This window comes from Pongo abelii, chromosome 11 (genome assembly GCF_028885655.2).
Source record: "Pongo abelii isolate AG06213 chromosome 11, NHGRI_mPonAbe1-v2.0_pri, whole genome shotgun sequence".
Classification (NCBI taxonomy): Eukaryota; Metazoa; Chordata; class Mammalia; order Primates; family Hominidae; genus Pongo; species Pongo abelii.
The window spans coordinates 112,972,421-112,999,185 of record NC_071996.2 but is presented as its reverse complement, the minus strand read 5'-3'; the positions used below and the strand labels follow the sequence as shown (position 1 = coordinate 112,999,185).

The window sequence follows — 26,765 nt, the reverse complement described above, 5'->3', positions numbered from 1 at the left end:
GTGTGAATCTGGGAGGCGGAGCTTGCAGTGAGCCAAGATCGCGCCACTGCACTACAGCCTGGGCGACAGAGCGAGACTCAGTCTCAAAAAAATAAAAATAAAAACAAAAAAAAATAATAATTGCAACAGGCTGGGCGCGGTGGCTCACGCCTGTAATCCCAGCACTTTGGGAGGCAGAGGCGGGCGGATCACGAGGTCAGGAGATCGAGACCATCCTGGCTAACACGGTGAAACCCCGTCTCTACTAAAAAATACAAAAAAAATTAGCCGGGCGTGGTGGCGGGTGCCTGTAGTCCCAGCTATTGGGAGGCTGAGGCAGGAGAATGGCGTGAACCCGGGAGGCGGAGCTTGCAGTGGGCCGAGATCGCGCCACTGCACTCCAGCCTGGGCGACAGAGTGAGACTCCGTCTTAAAAAAAAAAAAAAAAAAAAAAATTGCAGCAACAATAAATGTATATAACTGGGTGTTGGTCACTTGGCTGCTGGAGTTATGTGGACGTGATAGTGTAGGGCCAGATTTTAGAAGACATAGTTCCCATGGTGAGCTCCCTGAAAAAGTGACAACGCAAAGCCTGGAAAAGCTTTTCCATTCCTGCCTCTTTGGCAGCGGGTACGTTTGGATAGCATGCCTGGAAATGATGGGGAGACACAGGAATCCTGTTAAATTGTGGGGATTATAGTGAGGAATTGCCTTTTAATCTTTACATTTATCCAAGGCGATTGCTGATACTGGCCTTTGATCGTCACGTAGGCACTTTCTACTGTGAGCAGCATTTTTTTTTTTTTTTTTTTGAGACTGAGTCTCGCTCTGTCGCCCAGGCTGGAGTGCAGTGGCGCCATCTCGGCTCACTGCAAGCTCCGCCTCCTGGGTTCACGCCATTCTCCTACCTCAGCCTCCTAAGTAGCTGGGACTACACGCGCCCGCCACCACGCCCAGCTAATTTTTTGTATTTTCAGTAGAGACGGGGTTTCACAGTGTTAGCCAGGATAGTCCCAATCTCCTGACCTCGTGAGCCGCCCACCTTGGCTCCCAAAGTGCTGGGATTACAGGCGTGAGCCACCGCGCCGGGCCTGTGATCAGCATTTTTTTTTTTTTACTAGTCTTCACAGCACTGTACTTCGAGATAGTCAAAAATCACCAAAGCCTGATTTTAAATACTTTAAAAGTGTTTTAGTATCAATAAACATCTCAAAATTGCCTCCCCTTTTTGTCTACTCAGATTGAAAACTAGGAATAAAGTTATGATATCGTATCACTTAAAATTACATGAATGTGGCAGTTCTGGAATAGAAGAATTGTCTGCTTTGCCTGTAATTGATAACTGCTGCAACTAACTGCTGTTCTGAATGTGGCAGATGGGGATGGTGGAAAGAGCACTGGTCTGTAGGGCAAGAGACTTGCATTCTGGTAGTAGTCATATGATCTACTGTGAAAAGTCATCTCACTGGTCCCTTCCAGCTTTCAATCACATCATTCACAACTGTGATAGAAAAGTAGCTGATTTCACCACTATTTTCTAATAAAGAACAAATCCTGACATTTGCAAAATTAATCCTGAGAGCAAGAAAAAAATACGCTCATCTAAAAAAGTCTTGAAAGCTTTCACAATGAGTAGCATATTTATAAAGCCAAGTAAATTATAAACTATAGAAAAAAAAATCCATACCACTTCTTGAGGATAGGACAGTTGAGAAGAGAGTTGCATAAAGTTCCTGAACACTGTGTTCACAATTCACCTGTCTCACTTTCTTACTGAGTAATAATGGGCAAGTTGCTCAGCCGTTCTGTGCCTTAGTCTTCTTATTTGTAAAAAGAAGACACTAATGACAGATATACTCATGGAAATTGCAAAAGGATGAAATGAGATAAAAGATATGACGGTGCTTTATAAACTGAAGAGCACTATGGCAGCTTGCAATTCTATACACATTTCTAAGCTGTAGTTTTATATATATTTCTATAATAGTTTTGTAAGCAATCCTTGAGGGATGAATAGAAATTAGAAAATTTTTTCCTCTCAGCCGGGCGCAGTGGCTCACACCTGTAATCCCAGCACTTTGGGAGGTCGAGGTGGACAGATCACCTGAGGTCAGGAGTTCGAGACCAGCCTGGCCAACATGGTGAAACCCTGTCTCTGGTAAAAACACAAAAATTAGCCAGGCCTGGTGGCAGGCGCCTGTGATCTCAGCTACTCTGGAGGCTGAGGCAAGAGAATCGCTTGAACCCGGGAGGCAGACGTTGCAATGAGCCGAGATCATGCCATCACACTCCAGCCTGGGAGACAAGAGCGAAACTTCGTCACAAAAAAAAGAAAAATAAAAAATAAAAAAAAAAGAAATTTTTTCCTCTCTTTAGATGAAAAGTGAGCAACAGCAAAATTATTACTTTTTTAGAGCAAGGTCAGAAACATAGAACCACCACTTTGTTTGCACATCCCTGTTTTTGCTGCTAGAAAGTACCATATTCAAAATGATTCTATAAACAGGCACCGTAAAGATAGGATTTGATATAATACTGTTAAGGGAATACTAGATGAAGTCAAAACCAATTACACTGTTAAGTCACATGCACAATGATTACAGAAATCAATTGCTTTTCTGTGCCCTTAAAATTTGAAAGGTCACTTTCCATTTTCTAAAATAATTTTCCACTCAATATTTTACAAATTTTACAAATAATCCCTTTGCCCTCTTATAAGATCTTGATACAAGTTCTAATACAAGTTTGGGCCCCAACCCTTGAACTGAAACTTAAGGATGAGGCTCCTAATTATCTTCAGAGCTGAAACTCTGTGGGGACCAAAATGCATTCCTCTTGCTTTCTTCAATAAAGATAACACAGAAAAGAGAGGAAAGAATTATTACAAGCCATTACTCTTATTATTTACGCTTTGGAAAACAATTTTAAAATGATGCTTTAACTTAAATGTGAGACCTCAAGCTATAAAAATCCTAGAAAAAAAGCCCAGGAAAAACTTTTTGGAACATTGCCCTAGGCAAAGAATTATAATGACTAACACCCCAAAAGTAAACGCAACAAAGACAAAAATAGACTAATGGGACTTAATTAGATTAAAAAGCTTCTGCACAGAAAAAGAAATAACCAAAAGAGTAAACAGACAACCCACAGAATGGGAGAAAATATTTGCAAACTGTGCATCCAACAAAGGACTAAGGAATTCAAACAACTCAACAAGAAAAAAAAAAAAAACCAATTAAAAAGTGAGCAACGGACATGAATAGACATTTCTCAAAAGAAGACGCACAAATGGCCAAATAGGTATGTGAAAAAAAATGCTCAACATCACTAATAATCACGGAAATGCAAATTAAAACCACAATGAGATATATCATCTTACACCAGTTAGAATGGTCATTATTAAAAAGTCAGAAGACAACAGATGTTAACAGTGCTATAGAGAAAAGGGAACTCTTAAACAATGTTAATGGGAATGTTAAATTACTACAGCCTTTATGGAAAATGGTATGGAGATTTCTCAAAGAACTGAAAATAAAACTACCATTTGATCCAGCAATCTCACTACTGGGTATCTACCCAATGGAAAATAAGTCATTATATCAAAAAGACACCTGCACTCATATATTTATTGCAGCACCATTCACAATAGCAAAGGTATGGAATCAACCTAAGCATCCATCAGTGGATGACTGGATAAAGAAAATGTAGTGTAGATACATGATGGAATACTATGCAGCCATAAAAAAGAATAAAATCATATCCTTTGCAGCAACATGGATGGAACTGGAGACCATTATCTTAAGTGAAATAACTCAGAAAGAGAAAATCAAATACCATACGTTCTCACTTACAGGTGTGAGTTAAACAATGAATACACATGGACATAAATATGGAAATAACAGACATTGGAGACTCAAAAAGGCGGGAGGGTGGGAAAGAGGTGAGGGTTGAAAAATTACCTATTGAGTACAGTGTTCACTATTCAGGTGATGGGTACACTCAAAGCCCAGACTTCACCCCTAGGAGATATATTCATGTAACAAAACTGCACTTGTACCCCCTGAATCCATGAAAATAAAAATTAAAAAAAAAACAAAGACAAAGATAAAAATTACGCTTTAGACTTATTATAACAACGGCTTTCCTAAGTGGCTAGATGCTTAATAGTTTCTCTTTTCTTTTTTTCATGCTTCTGTGGCATGGCTTCTAAAAAGCACACTTTAGTGGTAAGAAAAAATCTTAAAGAATGAAAAATTATGCTATAGTTGAGCAAATAATTCTTTTTATGGATAGTTTTAAATCATAAAAAAGGGGACAAAATCTAGATTATTATTATCATTATTTTTTTGAGACAGGGTCTTGCTCTGTCATCCAGGCCGAAGTGCAGAGGCCTGATCACAGCTCACTGCAGTCTTGACCTCCCTGGGCTCAGGTGATCCTCCCACCTTTGCCTCCCGAGTAGCTGGGACCACAGGTGCGTGACATCACACCCGGCTATTTTTTTTTTTTTTTTTTTTTTGGAGATGAGGTTTTGCCATGTTGCCCAGACTGGTCTCGAGTTCCTGGGCTCAAGCAATCTATTCACCTCAGCCTCCCAAAGTGCTAGGATTACAGGTGTGAGCCACTGCACCCAGCCAATTTAAATTATTATTGCCTTCTAACTTTCTCCACTCTCCCACCCTCTGGTGTCAGTGCATAAGATCAAGAATACACTGATTATGGGTTTGCATCTTTAAAAATTATTATTGCCCATAATGAAGATGAACATTGAAGGAGTGGATGAGGCGGAAAAAAGTAAGGATCTTGCTTGAAGTGAGCCCACTCTAATGAAGGAGAAAAGGGGGAAGAAGATGACGATTGCATTTTATTTATCATGTGATCTTATTTATATAGATGGTTAAAAAGAAACAACCTTGGAGAAAATATTATTTTAAAATGCAAAGAGGGGACTATAGCAAAAAAGGAAAGTAGAAGGAAGATTTTTGGATTTAATCAGTAATGTCCTGGATATTACAACATATAGCTATGGACCTGATGTCACTGAGAAATGCCTCACGCTAACAGTGTTCTGAGAAATATCCTTTATAGGGAAAAAAGTAATACACTGGTAGATTGTATAAAAGAGTGAGCTGATGTATAGATCCCTGGTCCTTTTTAAAATAATCACATCAAAATATTATGCCAGCTCATATCTATAGTCTCCATCACCAAAGGATAGCATTTCTAAATACCATATTTGGGATTTAAGAGCATTTGTTTATGCTGGAGATGATTTTTATTACACAATTTGTGAAACAGCTGTCAATAAACCATGAATGATAAAATTTGTTACTTGTTAAATTAGAGTTTGGAAATAAACTTAATTGCACATTAACTCATCACCGGAACATCCTCTGTAGATATGAAAAGATACTATTTTACATTTTCCTTTTTCTATAGATTTCTACACACGTGTATCTCACGGATTCAATACTTGGCTGGTTATTTCTAGAGGAAAGTTAATTTAAAAATCACACCATTTTTAAATAGTTTAGTTTGGATTGACTATCACCCTGGTAGCCCATGGCTGACTGTTTACAATTTTTGTCACTCAGAACATACATACAAAACCTTTGTAATCAATCTCCAAAAGCTAATACCAAATGTGTTTGATACACATTGAGCTGAATTTAAAATTAACTCTGGATGGTCCTAAACCCATCATTTAAAAGAAACATCTGTTAGCCTCTTTTAAATGTATATTATTTTCTCAGAGAAGCTGGTGATAACACACTGACTTGACAAATAGATTTTGCTGATGCTCTCAAATACTTAAGACCACTGAACAGATGAAATAGTGAATGTTGTTGGTTTTTACTGCATGACCAAGCACACTGCAGTGATTTTTTTTTTTAGTGTATTACAAGCCTTCATAACAGGCACTGAGAGTCAACTGGTGAGAGCCCAAGGGACAAAGTAAGACTTTTCAATTGTTTTCACCATTAACGTGAAGAGGACTTTCTTCTTTTTGAATTTATTCATTTATTCCTTCATTCACTCACTCACTCAACACACATTTATGGAACATTGAAGGTCTAATGCTGCAAGATACGATGATGAAAAAAACCTTGACATATCACACTAACTCTTTTCTTCCTCACAACCAATATGCTATAACATGCTCTCATCTCCTCATGCTGCAATCCCTTCAAAATCCTCTTAGTTAGTGCTCCTGACACCCAAGTTCCACCCTCTTAAATTTGTGTATACTCAGCTATAGAAAAATATTACTTGATCAAGAGTGCTATGTCATCCATATTGATACCACCACTACCACCAATAATAATAAAATTAATAGTTATTATTTCTTGAGCCATTCACTTTGTACACTTTACTATCTTATTTAATCCTCATTGTAACCATGAAATGTGCAAATAATATTTTTATTTCATTCTCAACCACAATTTCATACTAATTGAATGTATGTGCCTGTGGGGCACTGCACAGCTTCTCAAATCCTGGAATCAGGTTGGACACTATCACTCTCTTCCTCCATTTCACATGGATTTCTGCAGGGTACTTGTTTTTATCAGAACAACTGCTGAAAATCTATCTTTGCAAAGATATGATATATTAAAGGAATATAGTGTAATGTAATGTTGAAACTGTGAACTATCTTGAGCTAATAGTTCAGGCAGTGTTTGACAGATATTATCACTGTTCCCCTTAAACATTTAAAATATCTTGTTGTATTCTTGTGAATTTGCTGCAGCACCCCAAGATGATAAGATGATTTTGTGCACAATTTGGGGACTTTGGCCCAAAGTAGAAATAATCTGCTTTAAACTTTTCCTTTCTATACTGCTCATGTGGCACTTACATGTTATGCTTTGTATCCAAATAAACATATGCACAAGTCTCATGTCTGCTCCAAGATCATCTGATCCATGAAGTTCTGGGACCATTTCTTGCACATGCACTGGCACAGAAGCTAACACAATGCCTTGCATGTAGAAAAGCTAAACTGTAGTTTGTTGAATGATGGGTTAAAAAAATTACAGTATGTATTTACATATTTTGCATTTTTCTGCTCTAAAAAATATGCTTCTAATCAATCCATTGGATTTAGGTCCAAGGTCATTTAAGAGAATTAAAAAAAAACTATTTGTAAAGTTTTCTTTCAGTGAGTTAAAATGCTGACAGTTTCTAGCAAAATACACATATACTCAGCCTGCAAAAATTCACGTGATAAAAATTAAATAGGGGAATGGAATTGAGAATACAGCTAATGTGGGGAAATGTCAAGTTAGTTGCCATGATTTTTCTCTTCTTTTATTTCCTCTGACTGACTGGCATTTCAGTCCTAGCACTAGTGAAAGAGGATCAGTGCTGTATATTAATTCACTTTCAGACTAAACTGACTTCAAAGCACAAAGCAAGCACTTGGTGACAGCAGAGCCCTTAGTTACCTGCTGTTTCTCTGTCAGCTGAGGTCAGCTCTCCGTTGATCCCATTCTCTTTGGCATTTGAATAGGTGCCCTGTGACCCATGTTCTCCAAAGGCACCCTCTTCATCCTCCCTGTATGGGAATCCATTGGCGCTTCGGACAAGTCCTTCCCCTGCTCCGCCTTGATCCTTAATCTCAGGTGGATGTGAGTGTGCAGATGCCTCTGTTAGTGGTGCTGAGGTCCAGTGAGGTGCCTTTGCTTCGTCTTTCCGTTCATCTGCCATTCTTCAATGCCTTGTTATTTCTCCTGCAATTGAAAGAGGAAAAATAGTAGCTATTACTTTGGGGAAATTTTCTGATCTGACATTGGTTGTACCAAGATAGGAAAAATTTATAGCAAACTGCGTGGCTTTCTATAGTCAAAGAAAACATGTACAATAACCTATGTTTAATATCAAGAATGGGTCAATTAGTTCATCTTGAGTTTTACAGACCGTTTCTGGAATATTAGTTCTTTTAAAATAAGATCAATGTCATTCTACACATATTCCTTTTTGTAAACAAACAAAAACTAAACAAAACAAAACAAAACAAACAACAATGAAAAAAACTAGTGTTTGGCATTTAGGTACACAGCTTAATGAACTTTCATTTAGTTGTGGTCTTGAATGTTGACCGTATGGTAGAGTCAAGGAATCCTTCAGCATAGGGAAAATCTGCAGTATGAGAAAACTGGCTAGAAAAAGTGGGAGGAAGAATGACAGCAGGAATTCTATACCATGAAAAATTATCCCATGTACTCTCTTAAATCATGACTTTCAGTGAGATCTAGAAAAGACAATAACTAACATATTAGCCGTTTTGGTTTCAAGGGTGTTCAATTAAAGCCAAAGGCAGATACACTTTTCTGGATATGTAACAAACCTGCACGTTGTGCACATGTACCCTAAAACTTAAAGTATAATAAAAAAAAAAAAAAAGAAAGAAAGATAGCTTTAACTTAATTTTTTGATAAACTTTCCTGGACCCTATCTATAGACTAAGAGGAAATGACATTTTCTATTAATGTAAATCTTACAGAGAGAAAGGAAATAAATATAGCATTAGGCCTACATCCTATCTTATGGCATTATTTCTTAGCTAAATCAAATAAGATCTGAAAAAGTTAAAACCATTGACATATAACAGGAAGTTGTAAATTATAGCAAAGGATGAATGAGTTGTGGAGGAGGTGTTCCATACATGTTAATTGGATGGAAGATACTGCATGACCTTCTCTTACAAGCTGATATTACCAAGTTTAGATATATAATTGAAAAGAGGTGATTCACCTCTCAGTTTTGGAAAGCTGTTGCCCACCATGTAGCCTTATTGATGGCTTATCATCTCCACAGTAAAGATGACAACACAGGCAATACTGTCTTTGATGGAAACTAAGAACATCTTCCTTTTTTCAAAAAAGTATCTCAAGCAAAGGCCTCCAAACAAGTAAGTAAAAATTATATTAAGACAAATCCACTTCTTACTACCAAGCTCTGTTTGGAGAAAGTATAAATAAAGTAAGTTTTCCCATCAGATTACTAACAAGCATTTGTCTGGGGGTTTTTTAACTGAATTTTGTTGCTATCCTCCGCTCTCTCTATTTTCTGTTCATAGCAGGAAGAGCTAGATGAGTTAATTCATTTAAGCCAATTTGACTACAGCACCAAATCTCTCCCAAAAATGATTCCCAAAACAGCTCTATTTATCTTCCCTAAGAACATATTTAAACAGGATGTAAAAATTTAGGTTTTAAAACATTGATTGAAGGGCTTATGAGTAAATCAGGGAGTATCGCTACCTCACTAACTATGTGTAAAGAATTGTGTGCACAGGAGAGTTTTCTCATCTACTAAATGAGAACAATGCTTAGTTTATTGGTTTGTTACCAAGTTTAAACAGAATAAAATAAAGGGCTCAACACAGTTCCTGGCATGCTCAATAAACAGTAGTTATTACATTTGTTATTGTTTGTTAATTATATCATTATTCATTACATATACAACATTGGCATAGGAATAGGAGCCTGAAAACTTGGTGAGTACAATAATGAGAGTTACTTGCAAATCTGTCCCCAGATATTGTGTAGGGATGAGTGGATATCCCAAGACAGGCATGGCAAATGTACCAGACATGGTAGCCTAATGAGAAGAGAGCATCCTTGGAATTAACCTCTCCCTGTGTACATTGAAAAATTAGCTACATCTTTTTATAAAAACCATTCTGCAGTGTTCTACACTCCATTCTGCCATTTTCTTCCAGTCACATATCAAAAGATCTAATTGGGTAGCCTAAGCATTGTGTTTCCGCTGAGTTGTGGCATCTTCATGTATGTAAAGGATTGAGGAAATTATCTAGATTCCAATTGTGACCTTTTGGATCACAACATTTTACTGATAGATTCTTGCCTACTTCAGTATCCTAATCTTTACATGCTTTTATTTCTTTTTTGTTTGTTTGTTTTACCAAAGAGCTTAATTAAGATTTCTATATTCTTATATGGCCCAATTTATTTTGTGTACACAGAGAACATTGTAAACAGAAAAAGTTTCATGTAAATAACATGCCTTGTTGGTGTAGCTTTTTCTGAGTTAATAGGCTTTATATTTTTGAAACAGTTTTAAATTTACAAAAATATCAAGCAGATACTCCAGAGATTACCCATCTATCCCCTGCATACAGTTTTCCCTATTTGAAATATTTTGCATCTGTATGGTACTTTTATATAATTAGTGAACCAATATTAATACATTACTTTTAACTACAGTCCATAGTTTATTTAGATTCCTTTAGTTTTTACCTAATGTCTTTCATTTTCGTTTCAGGATCTGATCCAGGGTACTATATTATATTTAGTCCTCATGTCTCCTTAGGTTCCTTTAAGACCTTGACCTTGAAAGTTTTGATGAGTACTAATCAGATAAATCATAGGATACCCCTCTATTGAGATCTGTCTGTTTTTTGTAATGATTAGTTTAAAGTTTTGTGTTTTGGGGAGGAAGACCACAGAGGTAAAGTGTTCAGATGAGATGCTAAGCTACGTGGGTAGGAACACTATGAGCCTTCTGAAAGCTTTTGATATGCTACTGGATATTTGAATCTCAGGCAAAGGCAGTGATGTGCAAAACATCCCAAACCAATTGGCCACAAAACTTTTTCTAACACCATATTTATTAACATCCCCAAGAGGATCTGGGAAATATTTAGGTTTGTACTTTAGTCCATGTTTAACTCTAGGAGTTCTAGCCACCAAATATTAAAAGCAAATACAACAATATAAGCACCCACAACTCTCAGTTACATTTGACTTCTCTCATCCCCCTGCCATAGAGCTTTCTGGAACAGATTTCTCAGTGACCAAGAATCCTTATTTTAAACCTAACAAACCATCACTTAAATAGAGAGAGTGCTACTTGGTAATCATCCATTTAAAATATTAAGATAATTTGTTTTCAAGAGGACAGATATTTTAAAAAATGAATTCCTTAGTATTTAATGCTTTAGAGTTTTGAATTTTTAAAATTAGTTAATAAAAACTAATTTTGGAAGAAGAAACGGCTGCTAGCCACACTGATTTCGCTTAATACCAGAATCACAAACAAATAAAAATTATTACCTAAAAGGTATCACCCAACTTCCTGGTAAGACTATTCAGATAATATTCCTTAAAATGTATGCAGATTAATCAGGTATTACTTTTTAATTTATTGAGCTTTTTGAAAGAAGATAGTCTAACCATTTAGTAAGTAATGATTATTTTAGGAGATTTCAAACTAAAATTAGCATGGCTCTGACAAAACTACTTTTACAGAAAATATAACTTGAAAAGATTGCCTCTGTTTTAGGGAAAAGTTTATTGAACAAAAGGAGACACTATTTGGCCACACTCATTCATAATCACAACATAATATTATTAAAATACCACCCATAAGATGATAAATTTCACTTATACTTCTAATCAAAGTTTTGGGGTCATAGATTATCTCTATTCTTCAAAATGGTATTTTCAACATAGTTAAAAGTACCATAGCCTTCTTTAATTTCCTCTTCCTGATGTAATATTATTTTTACCCAAATCTCTTTGAAAACCATGTGAATGTGCAATTAAAGAAGATAAAGACTGGGCATAGTTGCTCTTGCCTGTAATCCCAGCACTTTGGGAGGTCGAGGTGGGAGGATTGCTTGAGTCCAGGAGTTCAAGACCAGCCTGATCAACATAGTGAGACCCCCATCTCTACAAAAAAAATTTTTTTTAATTAGCTGGGTCCAGCTATTTAGGAGACTGAGGTGGGAGGATCACTTCAACCGAGGAGATTGAGGCTACAGTGAGCCATGATTATGCCACAGCACTCAACCTGGGTGACAGTGAAAGACTCTGTCTCTAAGCAAATAAAGATACAAATAAAAAAGTGAAGACAAAGACAAATTCTCTCCAAATCTACTAAAAAATTTGTTGTGAGATACTAGGAATTTTTAACATTCCATTCCTACTGTGCAATGGGAAACTCTCCAAATTGCAAAAGATCACAGATCTTAACTGCTCCTAACTGCCAAACAGCTGAGCATCTACCCCAAAATCCCTGCTTTGATAGAGCAAGCTGAGATGCTACCTAAACTTCCTTTTTTTTTGAGATGGAGTCTTGCTCTGTCACCCAGGCTAGAGTGCAGTGGTGCAATCTCGGCTCACTGCAACCTCTACCTCCCGGGGTCAAGTGATTCTCCTGCCTCAGCCTCCTGAGTAGCTGGGATTACAGGTGCCCGCCACCATGCCCGGTTTTTTGTTTTTTGGGTTTTTTTTTGTATTTTTAGTAGAGAAGAGGTTTCACCGTCTTGGCCACCTTATTTCTCTTCCCTGCAAAGCCTAGCTTCATAATGTGAGCAAGGAAATCTAAGACTAAAACAATGATTTACAATTTATAATATATTGCAACGGGAATCTTACTTTTTAGGACAAAACACACATGTCAATATATAATGGGAATACTGTTATGTGTGATAAGCATTTTTTAAAAATCCAAGACATGGCCAGGCGCCGGTGGCTCATGCCTGTAATCCCAGCACTTTGGTAGGCCAAGGCGGGTGGATCATGAGGTCAGGAGTTCAAGACCAGCCTGACCAACATGGTGAAACCCTGTCTCTACTAAAAATACAAAAATTAGCTGGGTGTGGTGGTGTGCGCCTGTAGTTCCAGCTACTTGGGAGGCTGAGGCAGAAGAATCGCTTGAACCTGGGAGACAGAGGTTGCAGTGAGCTGAGATCACACCACTGCACTCCAGCCTGGGCAACAGAGCAAGACTCCGTTTAAAAAAAAAAAAAAATTCAAGACGTTTAAACATCTATTGATATCAGGGTGAGATATTACACTTGACTTTATTGTATTATGACTATTATGCTATATATTAAAGGGCCCAAGTATTCTTTCTAGGTAAGGTATATTATTAAAAAAAAGAAAAAATATTGTGCCACCAGAAATGTTAGTTATGAATCTGAGTGGTGAGCTTTGATGTGTGCTACCTTGGTTGTTAAACAATTTTGTCTTGATATTTGAGAGTTTCTATGTACACATTTATTTCTACTTCATCAAAAGCTAAAATTTCTGTATTTTAAAATTCTAGCTTTTTCCCTTGATAAACCTTAGATCTGTTTTTTTCATTCTAATGTTCTTGACAACAACATGAATGTCTTCATACCAACCTTTGACCACTGATCTCTGCTGCACTCTGAATAATTTCACTGATGGAAAATTATGAAAAATCTAAGATTCTTTAGTGTTTGTTGATCTGACATTAACCTTTGATTCCAATGATGTGAGCCAAACTAAGAGACTTGGTACTGATCAGATTTCTAACATATTGATGATTTAAGCTGTATCATAGTATATCAGCATAATAAAACTGTTATATAACCAGAATAGAATGGTATTTCTAGAGCTTAAATTTCAAGTTGAAATGGTATATGAATTATTTTCTGGTCTTTTTAACATGTAACATTCTTCAATTTTGTTTTTAGGTAGACTTAATGCTTACATGTTTAATACTGTTGAGTAAAACAAGTACTTTGCCTCATTTTAATTAAAAGGTTTTGGTACCATGAATTATGAATTTAATAAGTCATATGGTTTGGATCTGTGTTCCTACCCAAATTTCATACTGAAATGTAATTGCCAGTGTTGGAGGTGGGGCCTGGTAGGAGGTGACTAGATCATGGTGTGGTTTTCTCATGAATGGTTTAGCACCATCCCCCTTGGTACTGTCCTCATGATAGTGAGCTATCATGATATCTGGTTGTTTAAAAGTGTGTGGCTCCTCACTCTGTCTTACTCCTGCTCTGGTCATATGAGGTGCTTGCTCCCCCTTTGCCTTCTACCATGACTGTTAAGTTTTCTGAGGCCTCCCCGAAGCTGAGCAGATGCCAGCATCAGGCTTCCTGTATAACCTGTGAACCCCAAGGCAACTAAACCTCTTTTCTTTATAAATTACCCCGTCTCAGATATTTCTTTATAGCAATGTGAGAATGGACTAATACAATAAGTAACCAAATGATTTTATTAATTCTAGTAAAGAAATAGAAGCGATAGTAGAGACAGAGAAGCAAGTAAAAAACAGGAAGAAACAACAACAACAACAACAACAACAAAAGAATGAAGAAAGAAGAAAAGGAAACATCCAGCTCAATATAAAACATGGGTACTATGGCAAAACAATTTTGGGACAAACATATTCCAATTTTCAATCACTTAATAGAAATTTCCTTATCTAATATGATAATTAATGTAGACTCCTGGAAACTCATTTTGTAGCTGATGCATAGGTCTTTTAGTCATCACTGCTGTTATTTATCAGATTTCTAGAGTATTGACTGGAACATCAATAATTCAATTTCTACTGCATTAGGATTTTCTTATATTTAAATCTATCTGCTTTTAGCATTTTCCAGGCCTAAGACTGTAATGCTCTATGTTTAAAAATTCTAAAATCTTACTTGAGTATGTGTCTAGATACTTAAATGAATTCCTCTTTTTCTGTGTGTAAGAAACAATTTGGACTTGCTCATAGGCAGCCAAAAAGTCTCCCTGCAAATCTGTAACACTACTGTTGAAACATTGTCTTTTGTGATGTGATTGCCTCTTGCAAAAAAATATGCATAATAAATTAATTTACATTGTAATTTAGAAATAAGATAACCTATATTTTGCTGATTTCTTTTATTATCTTTATTTTAGTTTATTTTTTGAGACAGGGTCTTACTCTGCTGCCCAGGCTTCAGTGCAATGGTGCAATCACACTCACTGCAGCCTCAACCTCCCGGGCTCAAGTGATTCTCCCACCTCAGCCTCTCAAGCAGCCTCTTAAGTAGCTGGGACTACAGGTATGTGCCACATGCCGAGCTAATTTTTGTATTTTTTAGAGAGTCAAGGTTTTGCCATATTGTCCAGGCTCATCTTGAACTCCTCAGCTCAAGCAATCCATCCACCTTGACCTCTCAAAGTGTTGGGATTACAGGCATAAGCCACCATGCCCAGCTTATTTTGCATATTTCTGATAATTAGACTATCAGGAAATACATCTGTTCCCTTATTTTCTTCTATTCCCAAGAATTTTAATGCTTAATGCAGTATTTACATTATTCTAAGTCCTGAGCACTATATTCTGTTCTTATTTTATTTATAATTGTGAAAGTTATCAAATCTTTTCTGAAATCCTGCAGAATATATATCATAAATACGTTACTGTACATATTGCCTTTTAACATTTTAGTTTAGAGCATAGTTCTTACAATAAAATTATATAATATTATTTAGCATACAATAGCTTATTTTCATGTAAAGCGAATGAAGTACAAAATAGGCAACAATATTTTCCACACAAAATGTCTCATAAAAATTTAATATTTTAGGCCTTTCAGATAGGTTACAGGTTAACAAACTGTAGCAGAAAAATCTGATTTGTTGGAATAAATTACTTAGTTTTTTTTTTTTAAAGTATTTCTCCTTTGTTCTTCTTCCTTGGAATACTCTTTTAATTATCATTCAAGCAAATGTTGCTAATAAGTGAATAATAACTTTAAAATGATAAATGACTTATTATATTGGAGATAGCCAAATAACATATTTTGGTTGGTTATCTAAGTGTTATAAAACTGTATGTACAAATTAAAACTTAATGCATTTAACAGCCGGCTTAAAAAGAGAAGCATTTTCACCTGGACCTCCATCTATTATTGCATTGCCTGAATATTGCACATGGAAAAAAATAATTTGATACACTCTGATGTTTCCTGCATTTTGTTTTTTAGAGCAAGTGGTGAATAGATATACTTATTTAAGTGTAACAAAAAGTAGTTCCTGAGCACATATGCCCTGAGGGCTTGCAGACACAAGAAAATAAAGTACAGCTGTCACATTTCCCAGACTATTTAAAGGAAAGAAATAAGAAGTAAGCAGAAACGCCCAGAAAAAAATGTCCCTGACAACTCTGCCATCAGTCTGAGCTATTGATGAATTTTGAATTTATTTTCTCTGGGTAACCCCAGGACTAAGGATGCAAATCAGAAATACATTTTACTAAAAAAGAAACAATTTTCTCGTTTTCTACCCACTTAAAAATTTGAAGTTTTCCATACCTTTTCTTCAAAGTCTAAAAGGGGTTATTTGAAAGTATGGTGTGCATAACCAAACCATGATAGCAACATAAAAAACTATTTAAACAGCCTTTGGTCATACTTTGGCTTTCATTTTCATTTTCTTTTTCTTCTTTTTTTTTTTTTTTTGAGACAGGGTCCCACATCATTGCCCAGGCTGAAGTGCAGTGGCTCCATCTCGGCTCACAGCAACCTCCACCTCCCAGCTTTCAAATATGTATTCAATGTTGAATGAATATTAATTAATCAATTACCTACTTCAGGGTAAACACAGAAAGGTTCTGCCTGCTGTGGATGTTTGGCCAACACTATATAGCAAATTGGGTAAGAGGGGAATAGTTTTGAATCTAATTTTCAGAGGTGTCATGGTAGAAGTATGGAATTCAAGTTCTAACTCCATTTCATATGCTCCGGTGCATATGAAAAATAACACCAAGTAAAACAAACTACTGGACACGAATAGGGTCTGGTAAAAATATTTCTAAATCTGTATAAATGGGGTGATAGATGGAGGTCTAGTAATCATAATAGAAACCACATGATATATAGGTTTAGAAATATTTTTAAGATAAACTACTTCAATCCATTGGAGAAAAGGTTTTAAAATCATAAAACTGAAGTGATCTTTGGTGATCATCCATTCCAATGTGTCTTAAAGTGTTTTCAGTCAATTAGCTCCAACACAGGTTTAACAAATTAGAATTTCTCAATGTGGCACTTGCAAATTGATATTTTAACAAGCTCAGTAGGGTGACTCTGATACATTGATGTTTGAAGACTAGTGCTTTCAGCCAAGCTTGCTGCATAGGACCTCAGAAAAGAATGAGGAGTGATAAAAATACACACATGGAACATCCCTATAGACTAACTGAAGTGAAGGGTTAAGGCAACTATGTTGATAGGTCACATGACTATTCTCACAAATAGAAGTTGGGTCTTTTACTTCCTTTGTCCAGAACATTTATGATGAGTTGATGGAGTTAAATCACAAGATAGACTGCTTGTATTCTAGCTTATGGGGAATAAGGCAGTGCTCTGTTGTGCCTAATCCTACTTGTAATATCTTCCAAGAATGTTTAAAATTACCAATTGTCCACGGTTTAAAAAAAATCTACTTCACATTATGAAAACAATGGGTAGTCCCTGCATTTTCAAATTGTCTTTCGAATATTTACTTTAAACACTCCTTAGCATTCATTAATGGTTTGTGATAGAAGTACACTTGATTAAAATATCTCAAATTGAGTTACAATTTTCTTTACCGTTAGATCATTTTGGAGGTGGATGTGGGGTAATAAGCAGGGTGCAAATGTGTGGTAGATAACTCTGAATTTGTAAAGCTCTCAAAGAGTAATTGAATTATTTAGTATCTAGATCATTGAGACATGTGTGGTGAAAATATCATTAAGTAGAATAGAACTTTCCCTCCTGGGATTCCCACATAATCACAAATCTCACTGGTTTTCTTTGGATTACAATATTAGAAAGATCACAAAGCACAGGAATACTCACTGATGATAGTTATTAGCAGGCAGCACTAACTACTCTCAAAAATTGGCAAAATGAGAAACAATAAAGTCTTGGAAAATCTAAAGGAAAAATACACTATGTGCTAGATAGGCATGTCTCCATTTTAACAACATGTTTGGCACAGACAGTTCTAGAATGTTTTCTATGTGTTCTGCCCTATCATTATGTAATGTGCCAGTTCAATCAAAAACATTGGTTTTATAATTTTGTGCTGCTACATATCCACAGATGAACAAAAGGCTAAAACGACCAGTTGTGTAATATAATTAAGCACATAAATATTGTTTCTCTTTTCCATGTAGGCTCAATTATGCTTTATACTGTTACTATGCATATCAGCACCACAAAACAGAAACTTTTGTTTTGGTCCTTAATGGTATTAGAAGTTTATGCAGAATCCATATTTTTGCTTATAAATGCTGAGAAGTTCTAAGCTTAAACATTTGTTAACAAGCTGCCTGCAACTCTATATTCTCCCTCTTTGTCTTCTAAGAAAAACAGAGGAAAAGTTTCTTGATAACATAAAAAGATACGCTGAAAATCCAGATATTTGTTTCATATCTTCCTTGCTTTATTTCAGACTGTAAAATACCTATAAGGATGACTCATCATTCTTCATCACATACCATGACTAATAAACAATTAGAAAGAAGAGAGCTGGTGGGTGCATAACACGTAATTTCAAATGATCATAGACACAGATAACATTAGGTTATCGCTAGAAATAGATAATACAAATAAAGTATGAGTTCAGACAAGTTGGAAGGGCTTAAGAAATGTTACATATTACTTGTTATTATTTTGTTTTCTTCTTCTTTCTTTCTTTTTTTTTTTTTCAAAGACAGGGTCTCACACTGTCACTCAGGCTGGAATGCAGAGACACAATCATAGCTCACTGCAGTCTCAAACACCTGGGCTCAAGCAAGCCTCAGCCTCCTGAGTAGCTAAGACTATAAGTGCACATTACTATACCCAGCTAATCCCCTGCACCCACCACCAAGAGATGGGTCTTGTTATGTTGCCTGGAATCCTGGCCTCAAGCAATTCCTCTGCCTCAGTCTTCCAAAACACTGGGATTACAAGCATGAGTCACTGTGCCCAGCCCATTTTACGGTTTTTATTTGAACATTTTCAGCAATAGGATTCAGTACATGGTTTGACCCACACTGAAAAACCAAGAACAGATACAGTAAATTATTTAATCAAATTAGACAATTCCAGAGAGATCTGGAAGGAGAAGTCAAATCCCAACATCCGTTCCATTGCTTGCTGTTTCACAAAGCAGTGAGACTGGTGGAATAGGGTTAGAGCTAAAAAGAGAATCCAGTCCAGATAACAACACTAACTTTGTAAACCTGCTCGATTGGTAACAACCTACCATATGAAACTGGGCAATTGTCTTTATGTGACCATGGTATACAACTTATGCTTCACAGCTGTATACTATTTCTGAGCTTATTTTTTAGTATATCAGAGGACTAATAAATAGCTCCTGTATGTATTAGATATAAATAATATTTAAAATGCTTTAGAGCTTTAGTCTCTACTAGTATTTTTTTTTCTTTTTTTTAAGTCCCCCCACCCCTGCCAGTGATATTTAATGAAGGAATTAAGGACTTGCATTTAGGTACTGGAGATATGGTGGAATAAGTAACAGATTTTCAATCAGAAAAATAGGGGTGAATCCTGGGTCTACCGCTTATTAGATATGTAAACTTGGACATGGTGCTAAACCAGAGTGTTAGTTTCATAAGTATGTAACTAACTATGGAGCCATTGAACAAATAAATTTTGACCCCTACATTAGAATTTTTCTTTATAAGGAGAAAAAATTCTAATCATAATTTTAATAAAAATTTTTCTTACATAAGCATACATTTAAATATCAGGATAAAAAGCTTAAGAGGAAAATTATAATTTGGATTTGGATAAATAATATATTTTGTTTTAAACTTTTTCCAGTGTGGAATCTGATTCAAGACCTGTCAGACTTGGTCCAGGTTCACTTAACAAAATACCGTAAAAGCAAATCTTCTTTGGATACCACTCTGAAGAATGTTCGCTAGAATTGCAGACATTACAAAGCAGAATTTAGGCCAGAAGTATTTGCACCACCACAGAGTGAAGATCCTTGGGTTTGAGATACCTGAGAGCCACATTAGAACATAAACTCAAAAATTAGATGCTTGATAGTTTTCTATGAGTGGGATTGGCTTTTTGGCTATTTAAGACAGAGGAAGGATAAAGTCCTGGGGAATTATAAGCAGGATACCATTTGTTGTGTGCCCTTCACTTTATGGGATCTGCTCAGTCCCTTTATCTTTTGATAAATAATTCTTTCTCCACAAATGCAAGCCATCTGACTAAAGCTCTGTCTCTAACGTGTTCAGATTAAAATCATATTCCAAATATAAGTGTAAACAGATTTACAGCATAGTCATAGTATTTTTTTTTTGCATTTCTTTGAACATCATTGCATTCCTTATCAGTGAACGTGTTCAAGCAAAACCTGAATGACCATCCTGTTATGAACATTATAGAATCAATTCTGGTTTTGACTGATGGGAGGCTGGAATGTATGACTACTAAGCTGTTGTCCAACTCTAAGATTACAAATTTCAATGCATTAAGCAATTAATTATTTTTTAACTGTATTTAAAAAATTAATGGACAGGCTTCTGTGTATCAAGTAGTAGGAACACACTGGGAATACTAGAAAAAAATATATAGCCCTCATGTTGAAGGAGGTCACAGACAAACCAACAGCAATAATACAGTGTGGTACGTGCTGTGATGGTGATAAGGACGGGAAGTTGTGGAGGTACATCAACATCTCTTGCCACACTAGGAAGTCAATCAACACTGCCTGGAGGAGGGCTTAAAGGACAAGTAGGAGGTAGTCAAGGAAAGGACAAGAAGCTTTCTAGGAAGAAAGAGCCTAGATGACCAAATACTACATTTTTGTTTTTGTTTTGTTTTTGAGACTTGGGCTAGGCAACATTTTCTAGAAAGATACCAAAATGAGCATCTTCTGGCGTCTCCATAACTCCAGCCCTCACTCTGGGTCAGCGGTTCCTCTCTACTCTGTCTCCCTCACAAGGCTGTGAGCTTCTGGAGGAAGGACTGTGTTTAATTCATCTCTGACCTCCAGCACCAAGTACAGTGTGTGGCACAGAGTAGGCTCCACAACAGATGCTTGCTAAATAAATGAACAACAATAACAACAACAAAAAAACTCATGTAAAGCACAAAATTGTTCACTATGGAACACCAGTGAAGTGGGAAGTGTGGAAATGAGGTCAATGGCCAGGCAATGGCCGAATTGTAAAGGAATGTGGTGAGCCATGCCTGCACTCTGTCCTGAAGGCCATGGATGCCCATGAAAGATGGAGAGAAGAAAATGGTACACTCCAGCTTAGTTTTTAGGATGATTGATCCAGCAGTGGTATGGAAAGTAAATTGGAAGAAGACATGACTAAGGATAGAAACATTTCTCAGAGACAGTTGTTTGAAAGGAACTGGGCCTGAGCTATGGCAGTGTGAGTGGGACTGAAACAAGGGGCTAGATTCTATGTTCAAAAAAATTAATTAATTAAAACAAAACCTAATCCTCAAATTAATACAGTCTAATAAACTTAACAGACTGTTTCATGAATTAAAGTTACAGTCTTTATCTATCATCTACTTACATGTATCTGTTTTGAAAAGAATGATAAAATATCATGTTTTATACAATTTTGATGGGTATTGACATTATTATGTTTTGAATTCAGTTTGTGGTCCAGTCACACATGATGTCCAGAAGAGTTCCTTTTCATTAAAATTTGTGCTGATGCCAGGCATGGTGGCTCATGCCTGTAATCTCAGCACTTTGGGAGGCTGAGGTGGGAGGATTGCTTAAGCAACAGAGAGCCTAAATGACCAAAGCACTGGGCCTGATATAAAGGTGGTAGTCAATAAATGATTATTGAATTATATACTAGAAAGCAAAATAAATAAATTGATGGATTGATAATGATCTATAATGAGCATGTATCAGGCCTTCATTTAATTTTAAGATCATTATCAATCCATCAATTAATTTATGTTGGTCTCTAGTATCTTATTCAATGATAATGTATTGAATACCAGGTTTACATCAGGAATGCTGTTAGGCATTAGGAAAGTGATGATGATTAAGACATAGATTCTGACCATAAACTGCTTACACTGTATTCAGAAAGGCAGATGTGTTTGAAAAACATACATTATAACACAGTAAATGCAATAATAGAGGATAAAATAGGTACTACATGAATAAAAACCTTCTGAGTCATACATATTTAAAAAGAAAAATGGATGGATGCAAAACATTTGCATTATATGATTTTAAAGTATACTAACCTACTACATCTGTGGTACATCAACAATCTAGTTAATTATGTTAAATACTAATTTTTCTCCAGAGAAAGGTAAATATTAGTCATATATAAGTAACGTATGAGTCATATAAAGCAGAGTCATTTCTTTTCTTTTCTTTCTTTTTTCTGGGGGAGGGATTTGGGGCAGGCTGCTTGTGTTGGGCTGTGCCTACTGCAGCTGTAATTGTGATTCAGAGGAATTCTAAGTTGAAAGTAGCCTTATTCACAATATCAGTTGAGTTGGGCCAAAAGGAAGCATACAGAGAATCCTTGTCATCTGAAATTCCCTTGCAACCCAAGTTTGATCCAACTGGATCAGCCTTCATATACTGTTTGACTTCTCTGAGTAGATTTATCTTAGTGTGCCCCAGAGTGAATTGTAGAAATCAGGTTAATTTCCATGGCATGCTACTTGTATTCTGTCAAACTTCTGGAGGGGTATGATGGGACATACATTTGCTAAATCCTCCAGGCCCGAAATGTATACAATTCATTTACATTTATGAGATGTTAAAAAATTGAGCTAGAAAAAATATTCAAGTACTTAAATTGCCACAATAATTAATTTTTCTGCAAAGACAAATATTCCAATCTTATTTGGAAAAGTCTTAATAGATGTGGCAATATTATGTGGTGGGCCTGTAGGCAAAATACTTAGATACAAAAATAGACCCATCATATGAAAGTTAGGCAAATAGGACCTAGCCAAGAGTGAATTTAAAAAAATTATTTAGAACACAAAAAAGATTAAGTTAATATTAAAATAAATTTTAGAAAAATCACAAAAACTTTAAGGAGACATTAATTTTTTAATACACTTGTATTAAAAAATTAACTTTCTATTAAACCTAACATATGCTTAACATTTCATCATAACCATCACAATAATAAAGGATAGCAATTTTATATTTTAATCACAGTAGTAAATGAAGAGAAAAAGGGACCAGTGAGGCTGATGGTTAGGTTAGAAGTATTACTGGTAACAGCATCCCTAAAAGGGCCACTGTGGACTGATCGCTCCCATCTTTTCTTTTCTTTTCTTTTTCCTATCTTATCTTATGTCATCTCATCTTATCTTATCTCATCTCATCTTATCTTATTTTATTTTACCTTATCTCATCTCACCTTATCTTGTCTTATCTCATCAAGACAGAGTCTCAGTCTGTTGTCCAGGCTGGAGTGCAGTGATGTGATCCTGGCTCACTGCAACCTCTGACTCCTGGGTTCAAACGATTCTTGTTCCTCAGCCTCCTGAGTAGCTGGTATTACAGGTGCCTGCCACCACACCCAGCTAATTTTTGTATTTTTAATAGAGACAGGGTTTCACCATATTGGCCAGGGTGGTCTTGAATTCCTGACCTCAAGTGATCTGCCCACCTTGGCCTCCCAAAGTGCTGGGATTACAGGTAAGAGTCACCACACCCGGCCAGAACTGCTCCTTTTCTTTCTGGGATTCCAGATGAGCTGAGAAAAGCAGAATATAGCAGCAGTACACTCGCTTGTACTGCTATTCAGGTAGGTTCTGAGCTTTCATTTGGCATTCTGTGATTTCTAGACTTTTAATGTATAATTCCAAAAATTCACCTGATGAAGCTCTACAGGACCCTATACAAGCTGGGAAGTCTTTGTAGGCTCTTAAGCATGGTAGATCCTGGATGCCAGAAACAATAATCGCAGGATAGGCTTGTCATTACTTAAACTATTGTGGAGAAAATAAAGTTAGAAGGTTTTTCTGTGTGATTTCCATGTACAAATATTTTGAACCATGTAATATAGTTGCTCAGCTCTGCCATGAGAAAATTACATTAAAAATATACATTGGTATGTTACTTCCCTATAGTATTTCAATGAAGAATTTCCCTGTCCTCATGTTTCAGTCAAATCTTACAGTGTATATTTAAATAATCCATAGATGTATGTATATTGATATTATATATCAGTGCTCATATGCAATGTATTATCTTATGCTGCTATGTTTTCAATTCTGTTACATATAAGTGTGTGTGTATATATATAATATATATGTATATAATATTATATTATACTATAATTTTCAATTCCCCTTGCTTTTAAAATAAAGTTCTCTCTTGAATTCTCACACTCCAAAAACAGGACTCACTCCAATTGTAAACATATGCCAAAAAGGAACACACAAGCTCAAAACAAAAAGGCTTACACACTGCTTCCCAGTAGGAAGAACTTTCTAGTGCCACAGCAGTCTGTCTGTGTTAGAAAAAGGTCTTTTTTGATTGTGTTGGCCCTTTGCTTTTTATTCAGGATTGATTACTACTGGATCTTTCCTAGAGCTCTGTTCACAATAGTTGTAAATGACTCAAGCTTTGGCACTCCCTCACTGAAGTATTTGCTTTAGTGAATTCTAAATTTCTCTGACAGAGACTACAACTGTCTCAGAATCAGACTGCCTTCTGTAGTAATTACTGAGCACATGGTACAACTGGAGTCCTTGACATTCATTAGAAAAGTGCAGAGGGTGGGTGATAAAAGAAAAGAGTAAAAATCTCAAGAAATTACTAGGTTTAAGTAAAATCATCACACTTCTTAGGAAGAATGATTTGACAGAGATACTCAGAAGGAATCAGCCTCTGAGTTCAGCCACATTGGGGTCTTCTTGGCTACTTAATCTCACATAGAAGAAAACATCAAACTGTCTTTGCTTACATGCTTGTAGGAAAGGCCAGTTTTCTTCCCTTTGAAATGCTCTCTGATGTCATGAGAATTCTATTAAATGGCCGCCTACTCTCAAAGAGAAAATGAGTTTTAACTTCCAGGGAAAAACCAGTGATCGCACACTTACTGCAATGCAGCATTTTCGCAAACACCCAAGCATTCTGCAGTCACAGGAAACAGAAACTCAGTTATAGAATTTTTTAGCAGATAAATTGATTTTGTAGAATATTTATCCAACAGAACAGCTTTCATGCAACACTGCAACACACTATATTCCTTTCATATAAACCAGGTGCACTGCTACCCTCCACGTAAATAGTAATGTTTATAAATACCCAAATAAACAGTATGGATGGAGCAAATACAAAATATCATGTCAGGACTATATATAGTTATTTGTAAGTTCATCAAAACATCACAGTTTTTTAAACATTTTTGCAAAAGTATCAACTCACGGTTTTTTTTCTATTATACTTTTACTCTTTATTTTTCCTTAAAAGGGCATATATTCTTCTTCAGTACAAAAATTAGTTTTTAATTGGTCATGCCAATTTGTCTTTTTATAATAAATTTTAGAAACTCATTAAAGTACAAATATTTATTTTTTCCATAATGAGGCTTTCTACATTAATTAATCAATTGATTCCTTTAATAAGAAGTTACTGAAAAAACCAAGAATGGCAATAGACACTATGCTTTTGAAGCCATTATCATTTTGGAAACAATGAGTATTTCTATAAGAAGAGTTATGTAAAATATCTGATTTATTATTTTCTTTTTCTTTTAGAGTCAGAGGTCTTGCTGTGTCACCCAGGCTGGAGTGTAGTGGCATGATCATAGCTCTCTCAAGCTTCTTCCAACTCCTGGGCTCAAGCAATCCTCCCATCTCAGCCTCCCAAGTAGCCGGGACTACAGGCAGGTGCAATCTTCCTAGCTAATTTTTATTTTTATTTTTTGTGAGATGAGATGAGGTCTCGCTATGTTGCCCAAGCAAAATGCTTGCTTTCTTTATTATTGTAAGAATTAAGTTTGATAAACTGTATTTAATACATTTACTATTTTAACATGATATTGAAGTTACAATCCACACTCTTATCTCTGTGGTATAACTGGCATCTATTTTTGCCACAGCTTGAGCTACTTGATCTGAGTATTCAAATATATTAATTTGTAGACAGATTTTCCCTTGGTATAACAGAGACTGCTAACCATTTACCAAAATCTTTTTTCCCTTTTCTTTGAGCATATAGGTAGAGTACATTTTGTAACTTCCCTTGCGATTAGGTGTGTCCAAATGACTGAGTTCAAACCAATGGCAGGAGAACAGAAAGAAGTGCTGTGTACACTTCTAAGATCACCACATGTACAGCTGCCTTTTGCTCCTCCTTGGTCTTTTCCCTTCCACTGACTGGATGAAGAAAATGACAAAGCAAAGCCACACATGGAAGAAGCCTGGACCCTGGCTGACTATGAAGAGGACAAACAACATTTCAACTGGAACACCGAACCTGGACTGTTGGGTGAGCAAGAAACAAAGTTATAACACATTTCTAGATCTGTTTGTTATAGCAATAAGCTAATCCTTTTGGTTTGAAGAAAAGTATAATGAGATTTTCCAAAAAATAGATGAGACTAATAGAAGTAGCAGGATTAAATGAAACATTTAAGTCACTGTCCCCAATTTATTGCCTGCACAGCAAATCTTGACAGCAACTAGAACACCCTGTGGGAGGTGGAGTGGGAGAAGTGAGAGAGCAAACTTGAGGAAAGAATTTCCTGCAGCTCTTCCTGAATTTCTGTCTTCATGCCCTTCTCTGGTGTGGCTGGAGTGAAGATGGCCCAGCTTCTGGGTTGGTCCTTTTGTAACATCTGCTTTCTGGCCAACGTGTAGACAGAATGTGCAAACACATTCAGGGAATCTTAGGACAGCTTGATGTTTGCCAAAAGCAAGTGAAGGCACTCCTTTTCCTGAGATGGTAAAAGACAGAAGCCCTGCAAAGGTTCTACGTCTTATCTCTCTAGACCCTCTTCATTTGCCCTCATTGTTGTCACCTTTCTTTAGA

At 36.2% G+C, this 26,765-nt stretch overlaps 1 protein-coding gene across 50 annotated transcripts in view; it reads right to left on the bottom strand.

The window, feature by feature from the left end:
• MAP2 (microtubule associated protein 2) overlaps window positions 1-26,765 on the bottom strand; it is a 308,386-nt gene that overhangs the window by 73,538 nt on the left and 208,083 nt on the right. For all 50 annotated transcript variants that reach the window (XM_024243393.3, XM_054549726.2, XM_063713018.1 and 47 more), the window contains one exon: window positions 7,428-7,712. In XM_024243393.3, coding sequence (XP_024099161.1) covers window positions 7,428-7,689 — 262 coding nt within the window. In that variant the 5' untranslated portion in view covers window positions 7,690-7,712. The remainder of the gene's footprint in view (window positions 1-7,427; window positions 7,713-26,765) is intronic.